General features: G+C 40.5%; 1 protein-coding gene and 1 pseudogene across 2 annotated transcripts in view; one reads left to right on the top strand and one right to left on the bottom strand.

Moving 5' to 3' along the window:
- Positions 1 to 19588, bottom strand: part of LOC133773592 (aldo-keto reductase family 1 member C15-like) — a 56555-nt gene that overhangs the window by 17298 nt on the left and 19669 nt on the right. The window contains exon 3 of one of the 2 annotated variants that reach the window (XM_062211020.1): positions 5891 to 6086. In XM_062211020.1, coding sequence (XP_062067004.1) covers positions 5891 to 5977 — 87 coding nt within the window. In that variant the 5' untranslated portion in view covers positions 5978 to 6086. Of the gene's footprint in view, positions 1 to 5890; positions 6168 to 19588 lie in introns of both variants that reach the window. The other variant, XM_062211021.1, reaches the window with a different exon arrangement.
- Positions 13076 to 15236, top strand: LOC133773469 (ribosomal RNA-processing protein 8-like; annotated as a pseudogene).

The following is a 19588-nucleotide window of genomic DNA, read 5'->3' on the forward strand; positions in this document are numbered from 1 at the left end:
GAACAAAACCTTACAAGAAACACATCTTGGCTGGCGCTGTGGCTCAACTGGCTAATCCTCTGCCTAGCGGCGCCAGCACACTGGGTTCTAGTCCCGGTTGGGGCACCAGATTCTGTCCCGGTTGCCCCTCTTCCAGGCCAGCTCTCTGCTATGGCCTGGGAAGGCAGTGGAGGATGGCCCAAGTCCTTGGGCCCTGCACCCCATGGGAGACCAGGATAAGTACCTGGCTCCTGGCTTCGGATCAGCTGGCTGCAGCGCGCTGGCTGCGGCGGCCATTGGAGGGTGAACCAATAGCAAAGGAAGACCTTTCTCTCTGTCTCTCTCTCTCTCTCTCTCACTATCCACTACGCCTGTCAAAAAAAAAAAAGAAAAAGAAAAAGAAACACACTTTTCAACAAAGATGCATACAGACTGAAAGTGAAAGGCTGGAAAAAGATATACCATGCCAACAGAAATGAAAAAAGAGTGGTATAGCCATCTTGATATCAGTCAAAATAAACTTTAACACAAAAACTGTTAAGAGAGAAAAAGAAGGACACTATATCATGATTAAGGGATCACTTCAACAGGAAGATATAACAATTATCAATGTATATGCACCTAATTACAGGGCACTGGTTTATTTAAAAGATTTGTTAAGAGACTTAAAGGGAGACTTAGACTCCAATACAATAGTACTGGGGGACTTCAATACTCCACTCTCAGAAATAGACAGATCAACCGGACAGAAGATCAAAAAGGATACAGTAGATTTAAACGACACTATAGCCCAAATGGATCTAACAGATATCTACAGAACTTTTCATCCTACACATAAAGACTTTACATTCTTCTCAGCAGTACATGTAACCTACTCTAGGATTGACCACATACTAGGCCATAAAGCAAGTCTCAGCAAATGTAAAAGAATTAGTATCATACGATGCTTCTCAGACCATAGGGGAATGAAGTTGAAAATTAGCAACTCAGGAATCCCTAGAGCATATGCAAACACATGGAGATTGAACAACATGCTCCTGAATGAACACTGGGTCATAGAGGAAATCAAAAGAGAATTCAAAAACTTTCTGGAAGTAAATGACGATAACAACACAGCATACCAAAACTTATGAGATATAGCAAAAGCAGTGTTGAGAGGAAAGTTTATATCAATAGCTGCCTACATCAAGAAATTGGAAAGGCGCCAAATAAATGAGCTTTCAATGCATCTCAAGAATCCAGAAAAACTGCAGCAAACCAGACCCAAATCTAGTAGGAGAAGAGAAATAATTAAAATCAGAGAAGAAATCAATAGGATTGAAAGCAAAAAAATCACAAAAAATTAGCCAAACGAAGAGCTGGTTTTCTAAAAAAATTAAAAAATTGACACGCCGTTGTTCCAACTAACTAAAAAAAAGAAGAGAAAAGATGCAAATCAATGAAATCAGAGATGAAAAAGGAAATGTAACAGACACCACAGAAATAAAAAGAATCATCAGAAATTACTACAAAGAGTTGTATGCCAGCAAACAGGGAAATCTATCAGAAATGGAGAGATTCCTGGACACATGCAACCTACCCAAATTGAACCATGAAGACATAGAAAACCTAAACAGACCCACGTTCAAGATCACTAGCAATCAGGGAAATGCAAATCAAAACCACAATGAGGTTTCACCTAACCCCGGAGAGAATGGCTCACATTCAGAAATCTACCAACAACAGATGCTGGAGAGGATGTGGGGAAAAAGGGACACTAACCCACTGTTGGTGGGAATGCAAACTGGTTAAGCCACTATGGAAGTCAGTCTGGAGATTCCTCAGAAACCTGAATATAACACTACCATACAACCCAAACATCCCACTCCTTGGAATTTACCCAAAGGAAATTAAATTGGCAAACAAAAAAGCCATCTGCACATTAATGTTTATTGCAGCTCAATTCACAATAGCTAAGACCTGGAACCAACCCAAATGCCCATCAACAGTAGACTGGATAAAGAAATTATGGGACATGTACTCTAGAGAATGCTATACAGCAGTAAAAAAAAAAAAAAAAAAAAAAAAAAAAAAAAAAAAAAAAAAAAAAACAATGAAATCCGGCCATTTACAACAAAATGGAGGAATCTGGAAAACATCATGCTGAGTCAAATAAGCCAGTCCCAAAGGGACAAATATCATATGTTCTCCCTGATCAGTGACAATGAACCGAGCACCAAAAAGGAAACCTGTTGAAATGAAATGGACACTATGAGAAATATTGGCTTGATCAGCCCTTGTCTTGACTGTTGATGTACAATTTAAGACTTTACCGCTTTTAGTATTTTTCTGTTCTACTTCATACTATTGGATGAACTCTATAATTAACAAACAATTATTCTTAGGTGTTTAAATTTAACTGAAAAGTGATCCCTGTTAAATATATAAGAGTGGGAATAAGAGATGGAGGAGATGTACAATTTGTAACATGCTAAATTGGACTTGCCCCAAATGGTGGAGTTAGAAATGTGCAGAGGATTCCAATTCATTTCCATCAAGGTTGCATGTACCAATGCCATCTCATTAGTCCATTTGATCAATTTCAGTTCACATTCGATGGCTCTGATAGGTCTAAGAGTCAAAGGGATCACACAAACAAGACAAGTGTCTGCTACTACTAACTGATAGAATCAAAAATGGAGAGAATGATCCAACATGGGAAGCAGGACACAGCAGAATCATAGAATGGCAGATGTCCTAAACAGCACTCTGGCCTCAGAATCAGCCCTTAAGGCATTCGGATCTGGTTGAAGAGCCCACGAGAGTATTTTAGGCATGGAAAGCCAATACACTCTGGCAAAAAAAAAAAAAAAAAAAAAAAAAAAAAAAAAAAAACCTAGATGAAAGATCTCTGGGAGTGAGATCCCAGTAGAAAGAATGGGCCATCAAAGAAGGAGGTACCTTTCTCTGAAGGGAGGAGAGAACTTTCACTTTGAGTATGACCTTGTCTAAACAAAATCGAAGTCGGCAAACTCAAAAGGCTTCCATAGCCTTGGCAACTCATGACTAGAGCCTAGGGAGATTACTAACACCATAAACAAGAGTGTCAAATTGTTAAGTCAATAACAGGAATCACTGTGTAGTTACTCCTCACGTAGAATCTCTGTCCTTAATGTGTTGTTCAATGTGAATTAATGCTATAACTAGTACTGAAACAGTATTTACACTTTATGTTCTGTGTGGGTGCAAACTGATGAAATCTTTACTTAATATATACTAAATTGATCTTCTGTATATAAAGATAATTGAAAGTGAACCTTTTTTTTTTTTTTTTTGACAGGCAGAGTGGACAGTGAGAGAGAGAGACAAAGAGAAAGGTCTTCCTTTTGCCATTGGTTCACCCTCCAATGGCCAGCGCACTGCACCGATCTGAAGGCAGGAGCCAGGTGCTTCTCCTGGTCTCCCATGGGATACAGGGCCCAAGTACTTGGGCCATCCTCCACTGCACTCCCGGACCACAGCAGAGAGCTGGCCTGGAAGAGGGGCAACCGGGACAGAATCCGGAGCCCCGACTGGAACTAGAACCCGGTGTGCCGGCGCCACAAGGTGGAGGATTAGCCTATTGAGCCGCAGCGCCAGCTGAAAGTGAATCTTGATGTGAATGGAAGGGGAGAGGGAGTGGGAGATGGGAGGGTTGCGGGTGGGAGGGAAGTTATGGGTGGGAAAAAGCCATTGTAAACCATAAACTGTACTTTGGAAATTTATATTTTCCAAATAAAAGTTAAAAAAAAAAGAAAGAATCCAACAAATAGTAAGAAAAAAAACACTGTTCCTCAACAATAAAGTACGAAATATTAATGCATATGAGTGAAATAGACATTTTGAGATTTGATTATTATTTACAGCCCTGGAGTTTTAATAGCAAACTGATTACGTTCTAAAATTAACTCACTGAACTGAGTGCATGGTACAACCAGCCCTGTAAGTTTCTAATCACTAGAATCATAAGGTCGTTTATTTCCCCTATAGTTAACATTTTAAGGTTAGATCCTGTCTCAAGGCTTCCCCCTGCCCCAGGAATTCTGGCCAAAAGCAAAAAGTAACTACCACCTTCATGTAGGACCCAAGTTGACTGGAGCCCACTTTACCATCATCAAAATAGGACATATTGCTGACTAATCAAAGGAGGGTCACCAACACTACAGACCAACCAGGGACTTGGACCCAAGCCAAATATCATTCCCAACTTCACTCTATAAGAACATTTACCCTAACCCCTCAGGAAGCTCAGGATTAAGCAATATTTAAGCAGGAAGCAATAGTTGTCCAGCTTCTTGTTCTGCACTTTACAATAAACACATCTTTTCTTCCACCACCATAATGTCAGTGATTAGCTTTCTGCACATCAGGCAGGTTAAGCCAATTTAGGCGGTTCTTTAGCTATTCTGCCCATCAGTTTTTGAGTTGTTCTATAGCACAACGTCCAACACCAATATATTCTAGTATTTATTGTAGCCTCTAAAGTAACTGAAATCAACATGCTACTTTCATACACAGGGAGTTATGTGAGTTTGTACCTTGATCAAAAACAAAATTTCTGAGAAGGACTGAGACAGAAGAATGCTGCAGCTACATTTAAGGACCTCATCTCACAGCTGGAATTATCCTGGAACAAGTTAAGAAAATAAAATTTACAAGGCCTGCTTCAAACTTCACAACTAAATGTGAAATATTGTGTTTAAGTTCTTCCCAGAAAGCAGACTTGGAGGGATGAAGAATTTCTCAGTACACACAACAGAACATGCTTCTCTTTTTTCTGCAATTACTCAGTAAATCATTGCTAGAATGGACAGTAGTCACATTTAGGGAAAAAAAAAACCCAGATAGCTCCATTAAGAGGCTTCTATTTTACTTGGTGACTTTTGTATTGCCTGAATTTTAAGCACATGCATGTAATATTTTTATTCTTGAAAGTGAAGGAATTATGGGACATTTTTGTTCTAGTCTCATGGCACTGTTCTGACTTTAACAGTAGTGATAAAAATTGGGTGTAACATGTTAGGCATACCCTATGCTTAAGCTATTACAATGGATAATCATGCCGTTGAAAACAAACTGGCACTTATGTGTTACCAGCTATTATGTGCCAATATTTCATGTCAGTTCCACTTAAATGGAGTGTACTAGTCTCTGCCACTTTGGAATAACCCCTCCAAGAAACCTCAAAATAGCCCCTACCTCTCTGAAACACTTTAAGTTCACTGCAGTGAATTGCCTGGATGAGTTACCAGTGAAAATGATGAGAAACAAAATTCTGACACTTGTTAGTTTATGCCTCCAAAAACTTCTTTTCTAAGATGGAAATAATAGTGGCTTCTTCTATGATGAAAGATTTGAGTGGTTGAAATTCTCTGACCAACACTTCCCATCCCAACAAACAGTAAACTGCTTCAGCTTCAAAGCAGACCTGTTAGCTCCGTTTCCTCCTGTGCTCCCTGATCTTCAGGAATTTCTAACAGAGTAGCTCTGCTGAGGCAGTGGAAGAGCGCAGAAATGGCAGCTTAATCTTTGGATTACAAAAATGGAACAAATAACAATATTGAGTACTCAGGAGTTATTATGGTATAAACTGAGATAATACTTGTAAAGTACTTAAAACTCAAACATGTCATACATGTTAGGTGATAATAATAATAAATCCACCCGCAAAATTCTCCACCTCTGAATCCCCAGAGTCGACAGCTTTTCATGTTGATTAAAGTAAAAAAAGATCTCTGTGACCTGGAGAGAGACAAATTAGAGACACAGAAATACAATCCCAGATTATTCCTTCCAGTCTACCAATTGCCCAACAGGTGCAGGCTCCTATCTGCTAACAAGCGTTCTAGGGCAGTTAACATCCAATCTCTCTGTCCCCCTAGGGTCTACTCACTGGTTTAGGAGCAAAAGTACCAAATCCAAGTGCCGGCATGAAGTGTCCATCATTCAGCTTCACAGAATGACTGCGTTTGAGATCCATCGTTGTCCACGTTCAGCTAATCCTTCCTTTTTTGAAGAGACAAGTGGAAGACAAGCCTCCAGCACTTTTATTTGTACCAACCACAAAATGGGTGGAGCCAGGATTACAACTGTAGAAGATTCCAAAACAAACCTGTAATAAATTCATTGACTATTTCATGGTTGTTTCATGTCTCTTCAGGTATATCATTCTGAAAATGCAGACAGAAATGTGATGCATGTTAGAGGAGTTTGAATTTCTTCTTCAGCATTGTTCATACTTGACTCTTACATTTAAAATTAACCATGTCAATGTATCTATGACAATCCCACAGACTCACTTTACAAGAAGCAAAATTATCATTAGGCTGATCACTTCTAAACACTATTATGCTAATGGACCTTAGTTAAGTCCCTCACTCTCCAATGATCATGTTTCCCACCATAAGAGAATTTATTCAGAATTTCTTGAATGAAACTTGATGCCTGGTCCAAAGCACACATGTAACAAAATCCCATACAACACATAATTAATCTTAACCAAATAACCATAATTTGATTACTTTATTCCTTTGTATAAAGACCTCATTTTTCCTTTTGATTCTAACTTATTTTCTTGATTGTTTTAGCAAGAAAATATTGTCCAAAATTAATGATAAATTTCTGTATTTTTGCCTTCTTTCGGGGATTGCCTTATTCTAGAAAAGACTGCTCTTTCTTCACATGTTCTCTTCATCTTTATAAATGCTTGCCTATTCTAAATGCACCTGCCCCTGCCTCACATCCTTTATGACTTCTATAATCTCTTCCAATGAGATTGCCCACTCTTTCTAATGTACCATAGCATTATTATAGTTTATATCATTACAGTTCATAAAGACCATATTAGTGAAATTATACTCTCAACTAGTAAAGAATTTTTGCTAGCTAAAACCCCTAAGCAATGTTTTGTTTAATGTTACTATTATCCCATGCTTCCCCTATCTTGCAGTTTGCACAGCTGGTTATTTTAGAACCAATCATGCAGCACAACATTGTAACTTATTATTTTCAACTTGTCTCTCTGAAGAGTTAAGGTCACATTTCTTTCATCTATTACTCCAAATATTTGTATTTATCCCAAAATTGTATCCTGTTTAAATGTGAGGAATACATGCTTTAAATTTTATTGGTAAAAATGTTGAACTAAACAGAAATGGAGCTAAATTCTCTGTCAAGCCCTAAGAAAATACCCTTTAAAAGATTTTAATACTCTCGACTCCTTCATTAAACAGGCTAAAAATCTGTCTCACACATCTTGCAATATTTATCTACATTTTGCACTTCATGTTTTTATCAAAGTAGAGACACTATTTCTTCCTTACTCCTTTCCCTAATTCAGAAATCCTGGAACTTTGTCAGTGAAAGAGAATGGGCCAGTCTCATCCTTGGTAAATCTATACCAGATCTTAATGTCTACTGCTTCTCATAAGCCTTGCATTAAACATTATCCTCAAACTTTTCTATAGATCAATAGCATGTCACCATATAGCATGTGGTTTACCAAATCCATCTTCTTTGTTACTGTATAAATACTTATCCCTGTTTTCCTGGTGCCTCTCCTATTTTCTAAAGTTTCCCAAAGGCTACCAGCATAGATGCTCTTAAGAAGCACATGATCCATTAAACAAGTAGTAGACACATGGCAAGACAGCCCCCAATAATCTCTGCCTCCTGGTAATCATGTCCTTGTGTAATACCTTTTGAGTGTGCAAAGTACTTGTGAATTTATTCTAATCAGTGGAATATTGTAAGTTAAAGAGATATGTTTCTTATCATGAGATAATACAGATTATGATTTCCATCTTAATAACAAACCCTGTTGTCTTCTGTGCCTACAAACTTTGATTAAATGAATGGCTATGCTGAAAAGACCCTCACAGAGAGAAACTGAATATGCCCTCTGGACCCAGCTAACTAGAAACAGGTCTTTGTTCCAACGTATCACAAGCAATTATTCCAACAATTCTGTGAAACACCACACAAACATGGAAGCAAGCCATTCCTCCATGATCCTTCAGATGAGCCTCCACTTTTGCTGCCAGTGTGATTGCAATCTGTTGAAAATCTGAGCAGAGGCACTAGGTAAGCTGTGCCATGCTCCAACAAATCACTGCAGATTAAGCAGCTTGAAATCAATACAAAGGGAGACAGGTTAAACAGCAATTTAATACAGAATGGTACCTAAGGAGACAGAAGGACACATATAATCCTAGATGGTATGGTGAAAGGTCCAGCTAGAGTATGTCAGAAAAATTTTTACAATGGCCCCTAAGTGGAATATCAGAGAATTGTATGAAAGTGTATTTCAATCAACAACAGCTACTTATTGAGTAGCTGCAATGTGCAGACAAGGTTCCAGTCACTATAATCAGATAGAAAACTCTCTCCTCTCATTGAGTAGAGAAAAGAGACAATAAACTAATAAACACATGTAATGAAGATCATTTCACATGCTAATAAGCACTGTGAAGGGGAGAACAGAAAAAGGGATAGGGAATGGAAGAACCAGAGGAACAGATGAAATTATATATAGCACAATCAGGGAATCACCATGGAGAAAGAGATAGTTGAGAAAAGACCTGAAGAAGGGGAACAATCCATGATAGTACCAGAGAGGAAAGGATTCCAGATACAGAGATCCTCAAGGGCAAAATCTTGACAGCAAGATCATTCCGAGCTTGTTGTAGGCAGAACCAAATTAGGGAAAGAGTCAGAAAGATGCAAGAAAAATTATGCACAAGCACACCAATTTCCCAAACATGCTTCATAGATGAACCACATATGTCTTCCACTGGTATGCTCACTTGCTAGCCACTAGTTTCAGGGATAGGGCTGGAGAGTATGATTTTGAACATTAAAGACCAACAACTTATACTTAACATGACTCAAATTACAGAGCCACATACCAAGATTACTGTTATCTAATCCCAGGCTAAATCTTAATCAATGATTTTGCTTCTGGATTGGGAAAGTCCCTGGTGACAGAAACTATTATTCTTTTTGGCTTGAAGCCAGGAGCCTGGAACTCCATCTAGGCCTCCCACATGTGTCAGACACTCAAGTACTTTGCCAGGGAGATGCATCTCATGTGGAGCTTCTGGAACTTGAACTATAGTATTAGTGTGTTGTTGTTCTTTGATGACTATTATCTGCATGATAGAGCTGTTCAGAGACTAACTGAGCCAACCCTTATCATGATGCAGAAATTCTCTTCAGTTAAGCTGGGGACAAGGAATTTCCTTGAAAAAAAATGTCTATAACTTCCTCTCCTCTGATCCTGAAAAAAAAAAAAAACCCTACTTTACCCCTTAATAGCAAGAAGTAGCCAGAATGGTCATCACCCTTACTCCTACGGGATTGAGAAACTGAGCCCCTATACCGTGCCTTGAATGTAGATGCTAGCCTCCCTCCCTTAGCTAATAGTATCGCTCTGCCTGTATGATTGCTAATCAACCACTTACTAAAACTCAACTCACTGAATTAAGGGAGTGGTGGAGCTTGCCCTGGAAAGTTCAATCTCCAGACTCATGGGATCCTTTACTTCAATTGATAACATCTTGATGTTCAGTCTTGAGGGATTTCTTTCCCTGGAAGTCCAGGCCCAGAGCAAAAAGTAACTACCATCTGCATATAGTGCACAACCTGACTGGAGCTCACTTTGCCATCAGCAAAATTCCCTAAAGTACATGCTATGACTGACCACCTGAGGAAGGCTTTCCTGTAGACCAGTGAGGAACCTGGACACAAGCTGAACATGTACATCTCAGCGTGACTCTTCCCCAGCCATTGTGGCTATTTGTGGAATAAACCAATGGATGAAAGATTCTCTCTCTCTCTCTCTCTCTCTCTCTCTCTCTCTCTCTCTCCTGTCTATGAAACTCTGCCTTTTAAATAAATAAATCTTTTTAGAAATTTTTCTGGTGACTTTCCTCAAATTTAAAAGTGTGCTTAAATTTTTTTAAAGGTTTACTTATTTATTTGAAAGTCAGAGTTACAGAGAGAGGGGGAGAGACAGAGAGAAAGAGATCTTCCTCCCACTGGTCCACTCCCCAGATAGCATTAACAGCAGGGGCTGGGCCAAGACAAAGCAGAAAATTAGATAACATATATGATATTATGATGTTATCAAAGATAGAAATTATGGGACTATAGTGACATCTAATTGCAACCTTTTTTATCCTATTTGAGATGCCTACTGCCAAGTTTCTCCTTTATGTTGGAAGGAAAAGTTAAAAATAAAATCTCCTGCCAACCCAGAAAATTTCCTCTTCGTAAGTGCAGAAAAGCAAGAAAATGGATTTGTTACAAATCAGTATTTAAACAGGCTGTTTGCTCACCACAAGTGTCTGACAATGAGAACACAGACAGCAAGGAAACTAATTCACGCTTTATATAGCCAAGCAGATCAGATTCAACCTTGCACACATCTTCTCCAGATAAATGATAATCGGCCTTTGTGTAAGAAAGCTTAACATCATCTTTTATATTTCAATCTTCAGTTCACCTGGTGCTATCATTTGGATGCAATGGTCCCTCACATGTTCATATGCTAGAGACATGGTCCTCAGCTTATTGATAGGTTCTTAGATCGATGGTGTGTGCTCTTGGAAAAGATTGTGGGACTCTAAGTTCCTGCTAAAGTGTGTTATTAAATGAGCAAGCTCAACTCCTTTCTTGCTTTCTGGCTTCCTGTTTCAAAATGTGACATCTTCCTCCTATGTGCACTTCTCCCTCTGCCATCTGCCATGAGGTCACATAGCCAAGGAGGTCTCTGACAAGAGTCTGAACCATGCTATTCAGACTTTCAGCCTTCCAGACTTGAGATAAAGTATGAGTTTTTCATCACCATAAAAATGTACCTGAGAAACTCACTTTGTAAAGACAAAAGTGCTCATAGTTTTGGAGGTGCAGGTCCAAACTTTGTGTGGGCCCATTGGTCTGATATTTTATGAGGACAGTGGACAGCAATGGTGAAATCAGGCACAGAAAAGATCATATGGTGATTCAAGAAGCAGGGAGATGGTGGCTGAGCTCAATTCAGTTTATAACCAACCCGTTACCAAGAACTACTGCTCAAGGGCACACCCTCAATGCTCTACGAAGATCCTTCTAGGCTTACTCCTAACACCATAATTGAATTGTTTCTATCCTTATGACTAACTCATGACATAATTTATGACTAGGACTTAGGCATCTGCATGAGTTAAGGATCCAAATCATGTCTACATCATAACACTAAATAAATTTTCTTTATAAAGTTAGGCTTCTTTGAATACTTCATTATAGTAATATGACACTAACATTTACATCTGTTAACTGAACTAGCATCTGTGCCCATCTATTGCTTTTATCTGATGGAAAAAAAACATTCTGGATGTTGGTGCACTTGTATCCTGCCTCACTTACCCTCTTTCATGTTTCCCATGAGTTCCAACACTATGCAGTAACTTCCTGCCATGCATACCTGAGACCTTGAAGAATGGAATAAGACTTTTGTCTCATCTTGGAGCAAATACCAACTACTAGCACCACTCTTCTAGCTGCACAAAAAAAAAAGAAAAAAAAAAGGAAATCCCTACAAGTTTCCACAGAACTGCCAGATGGAATGGTGAGGGAAGGAATTTTCTCTTCCCTATGCCAAATGAGTGACCCCAAAAGAAGGAAGGGTATCCCTGTCCTTCAGTGTCAAATACCATATAAGAAGAACCATTTTTTAAAACCTTTTACTAAAACGAAAGTACAAGAATTGTTTACAAGAAAATTAGGAGTTAGATGGAGCCCAAGAAACCCTGAAAGGACATTTGGCCAAAGAGAAGACAGAGTTCACTATGTTTCTATAAATCTCAAGGAAAACATGACCCAATGTTATAAGAGAGATGATAACATGGCACAGAGACAAAATGTCAAATGTGTACATAATCCTCTCTGAATAAGTGGGATTCCATTGTAAAGCAACAAAGAGAAATGATGTCAAACCAGCTGAGATAACCTAGTCTAGCCTCACTCAGGCATTCCGCACAAAAAGAGCAAACAAAAAGGCAGCCTTTCAAAGTTCTTAACATGCCCATATAAGGTCTGGTTAAATCCATGCTTCCTTCTTACTGGGTGTCTTAACTCATTCAGTTTGCTATAACAAAATATCACAACTTGGTGATTTATAATCCACAGAAGTTTATTTCTCATGGCTCCAGAGGCTGGAAGTCCACGAACAAGGCACCAGTAGATTCATGTCTGGTGAAGGCTTGCTGTCTAGTTGACAGGCAGTGTCTTTTCCCTGAGTCATTATGTGGCAGAAAGGGCAGGGATTCTCTCTGGGGCACTAATCCCATTAATGAGAGCTCCAACTTCATGGTTTTATTACCTTCCAAGGCCATGCCTCCTAATACCATCAACTTTTGGGATATGATTTCAATGCATGAATTTGGAACAGACATAAACATCAGTTCCTTGCACTGGTAAATGCAGGATATAGGAGCAGAGCCATCCTTAATAACAAACCAATGATCTATAGGTTCGCACTGCTCCCCTGGGCCTGGTCCCCATCTCAGCCAGGGCCTCATGCTCCTCTGGGCTTTTCTCCCAGATCTGGCATCTTTAGCAGAGACTCCAGCTCTGAATGGACTCTCCTTAGACATACTGCCCACTCCTGCAACAAAATGACTTTGGCTCTGCCAAGTTCTTGGCTAGGAAAGCACATGAGTGATGCCAAGATTTGTGCCTGCCTAAGCAGGGGATCCTCAGCATTTAGTGTACACCTCCTCCCCTGATCATCTGGTTTTTGGTTCTAGCCTCAGCATCCCAGAATTATCTTCTTCACTGTCTCATTCTAACTAAAATAGCTCTTGTTGACTGCAGCCTCCTATACATCTCAGCTCTGAATTTTAATATCTTCGGAATAATCATCACTATCAGAAATTATCTGAGTTGTTCACTTATTTGCTGATAGGTTTTCTAATTTATTGTCTAAATTCTTCCACACCAGAATCTCTGCACCTGAAAGGATTTCCTAGCTCATAGTTAATATAAAAATACTTCAAAATGTGTGTAGAAAAGTGGAATTAACACATTTATTTTGGAGATGTGCCTTGAACGTGGAGAGGTGTGTGGACTTCAGCACCCTTCTCTTGTGACCCTTGTGTTCAAGGACCCTGAGTGTCCTGAGGCAGCCCCAGTAGCCAGGAGCCTCAGGCCCATGATCTCACCCCACAGCCTCCCTGTTGCTGACTCTAAGAAGGAGGAGGAGGAGGTTTAAAGCCAGAACAAGGAACCTAGAGGGCATCATTTTGCCAGTGCCTCTGTTGAAGTGGGGAAAGAAAAGGAACAAGAAATATCAGAAACAGGGTGCCACCCTGGCAGTGACTCTGAGGTAGAGGAAGTGGAAAGAAAGAAACATTGCTGCAAATGGTACTCTACTGAAGAACAGACAAAGAGGAAATGCCAGAAATCGGCCTCTTGGAACCCAGCCTGGCAAGGCCAAGGCAACTTCCGCTGGCTGACAAGGTCACAGCAGAAGGTCTGTCTCAGCAAGGCATGAGAAGCACAGCTGTGGTCCTCTTGGTGATTTTAGTTTTGTTGGGAACTACACACTGAATAAGAAAACCAGAGCTTCCTGGTGGTCCCGATAATGATTGCTGTATGCCTAATTTTAGGGAAGAACGCTTAGTCTCATAATCTCCAAAATGTCCATTGCTTTGCAGAATTTTAATCAAATCAAATGCTAGCATAGAAGGGGTGATGCTTTATGCAAAGTTGAGCTGTTTGTGGAAGAAGAATTAAAAGGCAACAGGCTCCCTGGTATATACTTCCCACTAGAATAAAGATAAATATTATTAAAGCTTTAATTCAATATGTGCTACAAATACAACAATGGTTAGGATGTCAAAACTGTGGAATAGATCTAAGTGAATGTTTAGATAAGTACAATAATGAAATTAAAGAGTTATAGAAAGAAGAGGGGGCACGTTTAATAAAGGGCTTGTTTTGAACGTTGGGGCTTCTAGTAAAGATTAGATTAGGAAGGTAATATTCTATCTTGTGCAGCCAATTTCTGCAAGGCTCGACAGCACTCCAGGCCTTGGCTTGTGTGGACAGCCTGTTATCTCACACCTTGTCTGAGATTGTAAACCATGCTCTGAGTATGCCCTTGAAAATCAAAGAAATTGTAACTAGATATAAGTGGAAAACAGACTCTTATTATTGTAATAATAAAGAATCATTCATTATGTCACTTATTATATAAAAATAAAGTCTGGTGCTCGAGAGCCAGAGCCATGCCATCAGCCTTGCTATGTGTGTGTCTCTCATTTCTTCATGTGCTGACACCTCTCACACTTTGGGACCTCTGGACTGGCTGGAGCTGGACTCTGGCACCAGCCTAGCACCTGAACAATGGTAGCCAAACAGATCATCAAATCCAGAAGAGTAGTGCTACAAAAGGACCACCCACACCAAACCCTGGATCCTCTTCCCCTAATGTCACTGATAGCTTGAGATTGAGACACCCCTAGAAGTTTCGGCCATCTCGGGCTCCAGACCAGATTCCAGCAAAGGCCCCCACAGAGAGGACAGGGGTACCTTCTGCTTCCAAGACACATAGCCTCGATGCTCAGGCTGAGGCTCTTCAAGTGGCTGGACAGGGCCTGATTTAACTATCTCAATGAACAACTTTATTCAAGACCCAGCAGTGCTGCATAATATCTCTTCCAGGAAGATTCTGAGGTTTTCTCTTCTACCACCATGGCTTCTAGAGCACCAAGTGAAGAAGATGTTGCTGCAGCCAATAGACCACAATACCATGGATCTTCACCATTAGCCTCCATCTCTAGTGGTGGCTGACTTCAGGTGTGGAGATTGCCTCCTGGTTTCAAGTATCTGGAACCCTGTGCACTGCATTAACTTGGCCTCTATGGACCCCAGGGTTACTGTGTCTGACATGACACAGGTGCCTTTGCAGGATAAGTCAGTTGTTGTAACTGTGTTTTGCCTTTCAGTGATGGGAACCAATATCACAGACTTCCTAGAAGAGACAAATCAACTACTGATGCTGGCCAGAAGGGTGGATTGGGAGTTATCCTGAAAATGACTAAGAATAACACCCACTCTGGGGGACTGTGAGAAAAATGGGCTTCAAAATCATCTCCAAGGACCTGACCAGTAGCCACTTCTTGTTTGATTTTGAAAACCATGGCTCAACTCTCAGGTCTGAAGCTTCAGTCATGTCTCTCTACAAGTACAGGTGACCTGGACACCTGTTGGAAGAAGAGGCAGGGGTTGTACTTCAGGCTCAGAATGGTGAAGACTGAATCCAGCCAGGCAGTGAACCAGGACTAGTACAACATACTACTAGCCTAAGAGTAAAGCTGAATAATAACCCCAGCTCAGCTCCGCTCTTGTGAAGCCCTCTTGATTACGAGAAGCAAAATGTGTCTTTGGCTAGCTAAAGAATAAGCAGTTTATTGTGAGACCTGGGGCTGTCTAGGGATCATGGATTACAGTAGGTGTCATGAAAACTAGACAGTTTGGAAATCAAGGATCACTGGTTTGGCTTCTCTTTCCACCCCTCAGAAGCCACAGAGCTTCTGTTCCTTCAGTTTCCATATTCTCAGGCCCTCAAGGTTGCAGACAGGCAGCTCTTGCTTCTAGGCAATTCCAATCCTGACACTACACTTAGAGCTGGCTCATTTCATCCTGGATTATCACCTTCTTCATTTGGAAAATAGTATAATTCCAGGATCCCAAGATGACTCAGCAGGGAAAGATGTGCTGCTTTTGACCAGAGTAAAATGGCAGAAGAAAAGCAGAAGTGCATTCCCAGGGGAGAATTGGACGGAAGTTTATACTGGAAATTCTACAGAAGAAAGAGGGACCATGCTGAGCAGTATGGAAGGTGCAGACATGCAGCAGCAAACATTAACACCATAACTCCCACATCCAGGAGCTGGAGCAGATGCCAGTGTCTGAGACAAGGTACCTAGCAACTGGTGGAGAGAAGACACCATCTTGACACCAGAAGAGGCTGCATCCACTCTTATGCACATGTGTGACCAAGGGATTTTATCAGAGGGGGAAATCTGTATTTCCCACTGACTTTGAGCCTGGCTGGGCACCTACATAGGCCCGTGAGGTGCCCGCATCCTCTCAGCATATCACAGGCTGTGGGGCTCAAACTGCCAAGGTAGAGTACCCGCAAGGCATTTAGCCCTCGGAACATCTCTGCTGTTTCCTCTGTACCCCATAACTGTGGGAGCCTTGCATGCTCTGAGAGGGGAAATTTTGTGACTGCATGATAGGGCACAGGATGTAGCTGGATCTCTGGGCAGTCACTGTGTCTGAAGTAGAGGCTCAGAGCTCCCTGGTGACCTGAGGTGGGTCATTGCAGAGAGTTTTTTGCTCACACTGAGGACCACACAGATCCTTTCTATGGTTCATGCATCAGCATGGATGGGAGTTGCCCCTACTGTGGGCTAACCATGGTAACTGATCACCTTGGGAGAGAGGAGATGGAGTTTTGATTACGCCAATGAGAGTGATCATACCCTCTCTCCTGCTGATAATAAATGATATCTACCATGCCCAACTTGGATGAAACCCTGGAATCTTGCCCCATACTTAAACACTGATCAGAGTTCCCTGGACTCGCCCAGCAGACACCTCTGGGTATTCACTGAAAGAGCAGACACTTCACTAAGCTACAGAGGTACAGTTCAAAGATAAAATCCCATCAGAGGAGAAAACCAACAAGTTTTTTTTCACAAATGTCAAAAAACAAATGCAGAGATACAAGAAACAAGAATAAGGAAGAAATTATGACTCCCTCAAGGGAACAAAACACTTCAGTGTTAGAATGTAAAAACTAAGAGATGGAAGAAATGCCTGAAAAGGAATTCAAAAGAGTGATCATAGGATTACTCAAAAGCAATAAGAAGCAAATCCATAAATCAGAGAAATCCATACATTACATGGTTGAAAAATTCTCCCAGGAAATAGAAATTTTGAGGAGACATCAAACTGAAATGTTTGAAATGAAGAATTCAATATGTCAAATAAAAAAATACAGTAGAAAGTCTTAACAACAGACTTTGTGAGGCAGAAGAAAGAATATCTGAACTAGAAGACAGATATTTGGAAATATCTCAGACCCCCTCCCAAAAAAAAAATAGGAAATTAGAAAAAACAAAAATAGTGTTGGAGATTTATGGGATACTATCAAACAACCCAAAATCGTATTAGGTATTAGGAGTTTCTGAAGACATGGAAAGAGAGAATGGATTATAAAAACTATTCAATGAAATATTAACAGAAATGCAGGGAAATCTAAATACATGAAGCACATAGAACTCCAAATACACATGACCAGAAAACATCTTCACCATGACACATTGTAGTCAAACTTTCAACAGTAAAACATAAAGAAAAGATTCTAAAATGTGCATGGAAGAAACACCAGATTACCTTTAGAGGATCTACCATTAAACTCACAGCTGACTCCTCTACAGGCTCCTCTACTGACTCCTACAGGCTAGGAGAGAATGGAGAGACATAGTCCAAGTCTTAGAAGAAAAAAACTATCAACCCAGAATACTGTATCTGGCATTGTGGCATAAGTGGGTAAAGGTACCACCTGCAATGGTAGCATCCCATATGGACACAACTTTGAAACCCGGCTGCTCCACCCTGTTAGTGTGTCTCGGAAAGCAGTGTAAGATGGTCCAAGTATTTGGAACTCTGCACCCATGTGTTAAACCTGGAGAAGCTCCTGTCTCTTGGCTTCAGCCTGGTCTAGGCTGGCCAATGCAATCATTTGTGGAGTAAGCCACTAGATAGAAGACTATCCTGCCGGCGCCGTGGCTTAACAGGCTGATCCTCCACCTTGCGGCGCTGGTACACCGGGTACTAGTCCCGCTTGGGGCGCCGGATTCTATCCCGGTTGCCCCTCTTCCAGGCCGGCTCTCTGCTATGGCCCGGGAAGGCAGTGGAGGATGGCCCAAGTCCTTGGGCCCTGCACCCACATGGGAGACCAGGAGAAGCACCTGGATCCTGGCTTCAGATCAGCGAGATGCGCCGGCCGCAGCGGCCATTGGAGGGTGAACCAATGGCAAAAAGGAAGACCTTTCTCTCTGTCTCTCTCTCTCTCACTATCCACTCTGCCTGTCAAAAAGAAAAAGAAAAAAAAAAAAGAAGACTATCCCTCTCTCTCTCTCTCTTTCTCTTTGTGTGTCTGTGTGTCTGTATGTATGTGTGTGTGTCTCCCTCTCTATGTAACTGTGGTTTTCAAATAAATAAAATAAATCTCATTTTTAAAAAATACTCTGTCAAAAATCCAGATGGCAAACAGACACATGAAAAAATGTTCAGGATCACTAGCCATTAGGGAAATGCAAATCAAAACTACAAGGAGCTTTCACCTTACCCCAGTTAGAATGGCACATACAGAAATCTACCAACAACAGATGCTGGCAAGGATGTGGGAAAAAGGGGCACTAACCCACTGGTGGGAATGCAAACGGTAAAGCCACTATGGAAGTCAGTTTGGAGATTCCTCAGGAACCTGAATATAACCCTACCACAGGATCCAGCCATCCCACTTCTCAGAATTTACCCAAGGGAAATTAAATTGGCAAATAAAAGAGCTATCTACACCTCAATGCTTATTGCAGTTCAATTCACAATAGCTAAGACCTGGAATCAACCTAAATGCCCATCAACAGAAGACTGGATAAAGAATTATGAGATATGTACTCTATAGAATACTATACAGCAGTAAAAAAAAAAAAAAAAAAAAAAAAAAAAAAAAAAAAAAAAAAAAAAAAAAAACCACACAATGAAATCCGGTCATTTACAACAAAATGGAGGAATCTGGAAAACATCATGCTGAGTCAAATAAGCCAGTCCCAAAGTGACAAATATCATGTGTTCTCCCTGATCTGTGACAACTAACTGAGCACCTAAAAGCAAACTTGAAGTGAAATGGACTCCATGAGAAACAATGACTTGATCAGCCCTTGTCCTGACTGTCGAGGAACAACTTATTACTTTATTCCTTTTAGTACTTTTTTGTTCTACTTAATACCATTGATTGAACCCTTTAATTAACACACAATTATTCTTAGGTGTTTAAATTCAACTGAAAAGTGATCCCTGTTAAAAAATAAGAGTGGGAATAAGAGAAGGAGGAGATGTACAGTTCAGCACATGCTCAATTGGACTTACCACAAATGGTAGAGTTAGAAACGTGCCAGGGGATTCCAATTCAATCCCATCATGGTGGCATGTACCAATGCCACCTCATTAGTCAAAGTGATCGGTTTCAGTTCATAATTGATCATAATGATAGGATTAAATGTCAAGGGATCACATAAATAAGACCAGTGTCTGCTAATGATAATTGATAGAATTAAAAAGGAGAGAACGACCCAACATAGGAAGCAGGATACACAGCAGACTCCTAGAATGGCAGATGTCCGAAACAGCACTCTAGCCTCAGAATCAGACCTTAAGGCATTTGATCTGGCTAAAAATCTCTTGAGAGTTTCACAGGCATGGAAAGCCAAGACACTCTGGCAAAAAATGACCTAAATAAAAGATCTCTGTG

This window comes from Lepus europaeus, chromosome 14 (genome assembly GCF_033115175.1).
Source record: "Lepus europaeus isolate LE1 chromosome 14, mLepTim1.pri, whole genome shotgun sequence".
Lineage (NCBI taxonomy): Eukaryota > Metazoa > Chordata > Mammalia > Lagomorpha > Leporidae > Lepus > Lepus europaeus.